The 6,490-nt window shown below is 37.8% G+C and overlaps 1 protein-coding gene and 1 long non-coding RNA gene across 2 annotated transcripts in view; one reads left to right on the top strand and one right to left on the bottom strand.

Moving 5' to 3' along the window:
- LOC111233473 (selection and upkeep of intraepithelial T-cells protein 1-like) overlaps positions 1 to 1,326 on the top strand; it is a 6,872-nt gene extending 5,546 nt beyond the window's left edge. Inside the window, exons 4-6 of the mRNA XM_022761294.1 lie at positions 91 to 155; positions 329 to 439; positions 692 to 1,326. Of these exons, the coding sequence (XP_022617015.1) occupies positions 91 to 155; positions 329 to 439; positions 692 to 1,326 (811 nt within the window). The remainder of the gene's footprint in view (positions 1 to 90; positions 156 to 328; positions 440 to 691) is intronic.
- A 2,495-nt stretch (positions 1,327 to 3,821) lies between these two features.
- Positions 3,822 to 4,678, bottom strand: LOC111233482. The gene is made up of 3 exons (XR_002665610.1): positions 4,347 to 4,678; positions 4,220 to 4,255; positions 3,822 to 3,898 (listed from the first exon to the last, which is right to left on the bottom strand). It is a non-coding gene; the product is annotated as an uncharacterized LOC111233482 (long non-coding RNA).
- Positions 4,679 to 6,490: the final 1,812 nt, after the last annotated feature.

The following is a 6,490-nucleotide window of genomic DNA, read 5'->3' on the forward strand; positions in this document are numbered from 1 at the left end:
CCCACTTGCAACACCTTCACGACCACTGACCTAAACTAAACTAAACTAAACTAAACTAAACTAAACTACGACTCTATGTGTTTGTCACAGTGTCACCTGCAGAGTTCACCAGCCTCAGACCGACCAGACCAGAGAGACAAGGATTCCCATACCAGGTACACTGGAGCTTTAACAATCCACCTGCATCAACTGGGTTCACTTGATCCTAAAGTCACATTCATGCTTTAACCCTCTCTGAGATTATTCTGGGTGAAATGAAATTAAGTTTTGTGTTTGATTTCTGAAATCACATATAATGTTCTTATGTAATCATGTGTTATCATTTCAGCGACGAGTTCCTGTTCTATGGCCTGGGCCGCTGTTGTAGTGGCTGTAATTTTATCTGTATTGATCTCGTGTGTGTCAGCGCCACATTTACGCAAAAAGTGTGGCAGCTGTGGTAAGTCAGACACACTTTTACCTGTGCAGCAGATGGAAACTTGGTTTTTGTCTGCTGTCACTAAATCCCAAAAATCAATACCAACATTTTTAGCCAAATACTTTAATGTGAACTAGAAACAGGAAGTATCAAGTTTAACAGCAGACAGCAGGAACAGTAAACAAAGACAACATATTATGACATATTCTTAAATTTATTCTGTTGCAGAATTTATAGTAAGAACTATAGAACTGATATTATTTTTCTGTTCAGGCAGGAAAGGAACAGGCAGGAATGCAGGAGTTAACGATCCGGGAAACCAGGCTGACAGCACTGAAAATGCCATCGCTGAACACCTCAGAAAAATTGAGGAGCTGGAGTCAAACCTTCGTGACAAAGAGGAGTACATTAAACAGCTAACTGCAGAACGGAATGACCTGAGATCAAAGCTTATGATTGACAATGGTCCTTCCGAATCCTCACCAGACATCTCAAATCCCTCTGACCTACATCCACACCAGTTTCCTCACGGCAACAGTTCAAATCCGGCGGCCTCATCCAATAACAACCATCCAAGATCTGACAACTCAACCCAGAAGAAAGATTCAAAACCCGCCGTCTCCAGACAAAGTCCACCATTTTACCCCCCAGTCAACAGACTGGGCAGTAATAACAACAGCAATCCTGCTCTTCCAGAAAGTAATGGCGCTACGTCCAGTGTTTATTCAGCTTCCACTTCAGAAGATCAGTCTCTTGCCCGTTCGAAGAGCTTGTCTGAGTCTCGGCCTCATCCAAAGGGCGGCAAGCTCCAACGTAGATACACCATCTCACCATCTTACCACAACCGTTTCCTGTCAGATTTACCTGAAGACTCGCTGCCATTGGTAAACATAGACAACAGTAACTAAAATCAGGGTCAGGGCTTTGGGTTTTAGGTTTCGGAAAAGATCGTGATTTGGGTTAAAGTGAGTACTTTGCCAACGTTAGGCAATCTTTGTTGTCATGGTTACAGTACTAACAATTTGGTTAACTTTGTCGAACGATCATGGATAATAGACACGGGAATCAAACACCGCTCTCCTGTGTCATATTCCAGCGTTTTGCTGAGCCATCCATCCACACCTCCCAACGTGGACTTTGTTGCTCTTTTAAACTATGTCACTGCACTATTCCCTTTACTCCTGTTATAATCACTACGGCCACTAGATGTCGCCTAACAACAAAACGTTTCTCTGTGTACTGAACTGTTTATTTCTGCACATTTGAAAAATGCAACACATCCTGTGAAATACCGGTGTAGAAATTTAAAAGCTTCTTTACACTCTGCAAACTTGAAAATTATTTTTTTTGCTGTACCTTTTATACAGATTAATTTACATGAAAGAAACATTGCATTGCGATATAAATGATTGCAGTGCATAACCTTTATTGTAAAAAGATGGTACACATTTTAGACGGTCAGTACTTATGGTAGAGAGGTACATTTTATTCTTTTAAGTCGCCTTCCAGTTTCTATGAAATATTTACACGCTATGCTTTATAAAAATGTGCATTAAGTGTTTCATATTATGCTAAAATGTCTGTGTCTCAAACTTTTGTACTTTTTTTACTGATGTAAGCACTTTGTGATTTTGTATCTGTGAAATGTGCTATACAAGTAAACTTTACTTACTATAAATTGAATTATTTCCTTTTTCACCACATTATAAACTTTTGTCATCATATAGTATCAGTCTTTAGTTAGCATTTATGTGAAATGTGCTACACAAATAGTTATCTTTAAAAAAAAAATATATATATATATACTATATATATTTAAAGTCTTAGCACCAGACGACAATTACAAAAATATTCAAAACATATGTCAAACACAATTATCTGAAAATATTTACATACACAGGTTTAAAGGAGCTAGTCCAACGTTAGCATTAACAACTGTTGAGTCTCACTAAGAGCTTCAGGCATCGTGGTGTTTATAATACAAGAGGTTATAGTCGTCTTCCGAGCAGCGATACGTCTTCAGAGCAGACAGTGACTCGGTATCAGAAAGTGAGCTACCTGGTTAGTGTGTTAACTTCAGTAGAAGAAAAGATGTGATAGAGACTAGAGTTAACATTGGTGTTTCTTTCCGCCTCTGGAGACAGCTGTTGGTGAGTAAAGGATTGTAGTTTGATGTTGAACTTGCATTGTTTCTTCTAGACTGGTAAGTAAACAGCTGTTAATGCTAGCATTAGCTATGTAGCAATAGCAAAACTTAAAACCTTTATTGAAACATAAATGTAATCAATTTTATAAAAGAGGCACATTGTAAAACCGTTGAGTGTTATAACTCGTGTTTCAAGAACAGTACCTGATCATTCATGTTTTACAGCTTCTTTCAAGTATTGTTCATTATTATCATTATTCAGGTCTCTTCATTTCCATAGAATTCTCTGATCTTCTCCTGTTACCTGAACAACAAAACAAGTCATTTGTCAGTTTCTGCCAAAACAATTCATGTGAGGGATTTCTGTTGCTTCACCGCTGTAGGTAACGGGGATCAATAATATTTAAGTGAAGTGGAAGGACTGATATCTGCTTTCCAGTGTTGAGCTATGACATAAAGTAAACCTGTGTATACACATTATTTCTTTAGGACTGTTTCATCCCGTCGAAAACCTGAGGGATGCAGCTGGGTGCTGCTCTTTAATGGAGGTGGGGCGGTTAACCAGATGTACATTTACCGAACTAGCTACTTGGTCCTGATCCTTAAAGTCTCCTCTCTTGAACAACGTACATTATTTTTTATTATCACTTAGGTCTGCAATCACTTTCTTTAATAATCAGTAGATTGTTCATTGTATAAAATGGCAGAAAATAGTGAGAACAGCCATTTGAAGCACAAGTTAACAACTAATTTCTTGGGTTTTTTTGGGAAGGCTGTCAAAAATAGAAAAGTTTATCATGGGAAAAATTAAGGAAAATAGCAAATATTGAGAGGCTGAATTTCTGTGACAAATAATTTCTGCTCTATAGGGTACTGGTTGGTTTCAATATTCAAGGGGAAATAATCAAACTGCCATGTACAGTGTGGGGTGAACAAATCTCCCACAAGAGGAAAGACGTCAAGGATGAGGAACAAGATGGTTTGGCCAATGTAAGTCTCGTTAACTTCCTTTAACTCGTCAACTAAACCACCCGGGATTTAGAAGCAGAAATAAATAAGAATACATCCAATCACTGAGTTTATTATTTCGGTTGCTTGCACACGGATGACAGGCTGAAGCTAGATTGCACTTTATAGAACTATAATATCTCTATTTACGGAGATGTGGAATGGATTTTAAAACTGTAGTGTAAAGAAAATTTATGACCATAAAAACAACTTGTAAATGTAAATTTACAATGAGGAAAAACAGGAAGCTTACATTTATGAATTCCATATAATCACCATGATCATGATGAGAGAGACCATGCCAATGCCAGTGCCAATGCCAAGACCTGAACGAATGTAGAAAGAAGTCAAGGTTTGTGCTGTACTGTGGACCTCCAAAATAAAATCAATCATCCATTACCTTATGCAACAACAAATGTTTTCATATTTTCCTTATGCATCCTGTATTTGTAATATATAGCTAAGGTAGTTTTTTTAAAGGGGAGAAAAATATTTCCACACTGAAATCTGTATCTATAGCAGGCGCTGTTGGAAAAATGAAAGAGGTGATTAATTACCCCAAAAAAACATGGAATCAGTTCTGACGAAGGGGAGTGAACTGAACTGATGATTAGTACAATACAAAAAGACTCAAGGTGTTTACTTACTGGAAGAAACTGTCTTGTTTGGCATTTTGTCCTCTGCTGAAAAATAAAAAAGACCAAAAATGGGGAACATTTTATAAACCACATTCTGATCTGTTTCGATTTAAAAAAACAGAACAGCTGCACTTACCTACGATAAGCTCAGTGTTAACTTTCATGACCTTGCCGCTCTGTTCGGGAACGCTGCACGTGTAGTTGCCTGCATCTGTTTTTTTCAGTGGGAAGATTCTCAGTGAAAGGTTTCCTTTGCTCATTTCATCTTCATCGACATACGTCCTGTTTTTGAAGTCCGCGTGCTGATGATCGGGATCGTGCCCGTTGTGTCGGTAAACGTACACGAATTTTGAACCGAATTTCCAATCCACTGTTCGACGTGTCACATTAAAGGGGGGCTCCACGTAGCACGGCAGGATCACGTCGTGTCCAACTGTTCCTCTGATTGGCTGATGTGAGCTCCGTATTGTAAAGTTTTCTAGGGGGAAAACAGACTTTTCATGAAGTGACCGTAAATATAATAAAAGTAAGCAAATAAAAGTAAATATTTTTTGGCAGATGCTATTTGCACCCCAGGTGTGTCCCCGGCCAACAATGCTACTTACACCTGGCACATGGCCTGTGTGGGTATTTACTACGGTGGCCCTAAGAGCTCAATACATGCAAATAGAGAAAACACACAAATAACATTCAGAAAATAAATAGATAAATAATTAATCAATTTGACAACACACGTGCTGCAAATACTCACAACACAACGGCATCTAACTGCATGTGTTGAGCTCTCAGGGCCACCGTAATTAATACCCGGGAGTGTACTGTATAATTTAGTAGGAAATGTCCTCATAGTGTAGGTGAATATAATATCACGTGTAGTGTCAGTGAACGCATCCCCAGGCCTGACTCCTCCCCTGAAAGGTTATATAACGCACCTGTTCACCCTTTCTGCTTCCGGTCCTGTTGCTGTCATGGCGGGTGATGTTTGATGATACTGGTACGTACTTAAAACCATCATTTCCATTTCCATGCATGAGTCAGCCTTTTAGACTTGCCTCCATTTTAGCTCTGATCTCACCCTGTCACCATGTTCATGCGACTATAACCTGTTCACCTTCACCTCAGTTTAAAGCTTCTGATATTTTCCCTCTAAAACGACATGTAACCTAAAATTACCACTTCAATCTCGTAACATTGTGAGTTTTATTTTTTTCGTGAAATATGATTTTATTCTTATAATTAATTTCTTTTTTCCCCTCATGGTGCTTCTGTGTCCAGCCGCGATAATCAGATACACAGAAAGCTTTCGTTTCAGCTTCTCATAAAGACTCCGAGAGACTTCAGACAAAATAGAGCAAAATCTCTCTTTTCTGTTTGGTTTTTGTTGAACGTGTTTTGATGAAGTTCTTATTGGCCTTTTACTTTTTATTGTAGGACGGAGTATTAGGGGCCACTTTGAGGAGAAAAAAAATCTTAACTTTCGAGAATAACGTCTTAATTTAATGAGAATTAAAAATGTAAAATTTCAAGAGATTAAACATAATTTTTAGGAATATTACAAGCTACCAATAATTATTGTGAAACCTACTGAAGCAGGATTTCACAGGCTCCACGTTCCTCATTTTAAAGCGTCTGATAATTCCCCTCTAAAACATGTAACCTTACCACTTTATTCTCATAATATTATGACCCTTTTCTTGTAAAACTATGACATTTTTTCTTTAAATATTATGATTATCATGATACAACTGTTTTCTCGTAATTTCATTTGTTTCCCCTCAAAGTGGCCAAAGAGAGATTTTGTTCTGTTTTGTCTGAAGTCTCTCGGCGATTCAGCAAATAGCGAAGAGTGGTGAAAAACTAATAAGAAAGCTTTCTGCCAGTCCAATCATTTCAAATAGTTTTTGAATTAATTAAAAAAAATTATGATTTAAAAAAAAAAATTTTTTTGATAAAGAACCAGTAACAGTATGAGCTGGATCAATAAGGATATGGATCAGATAAAGATAAAACACTAACGATACCCATCCAAATCATTTCAGATCCCTTCAGTCTTGTTCAGTGTTATTTTGTGAATATTATTATCAGTCACAAACATGAAGGATTACCTCATTTGTCAAAGACATAAAGTTGTCTGTTGCTGCTGCTGCTGCTGCCTGAGAATTTACACTGAATAAGTGTCTGATCAAATGTTTAGGATCTGGGTCAGTGTCAATGATCATGAGGGAAGTCATCGACTTCTTTCTGCTCTTTGTGCAGAATGGAGGTTGTTGCAGTGAGGTA

Source organism: Seriola dumerili, unplaced genomic scaffold (assembly GCF_002260705.1).
Source record: "Seriola dumerili isolate Sdu_G_001 unplaced genomic scaffold, Sdu_1.0 BDQW01000393.1, whole genome shotgun sequence".
Taxonomy (NCBI): Eukaryota; Metazoa; Chordata; class Actinopteri; order Carangiformes; family Carangidae; genus Seriola; species Seriola dumerili.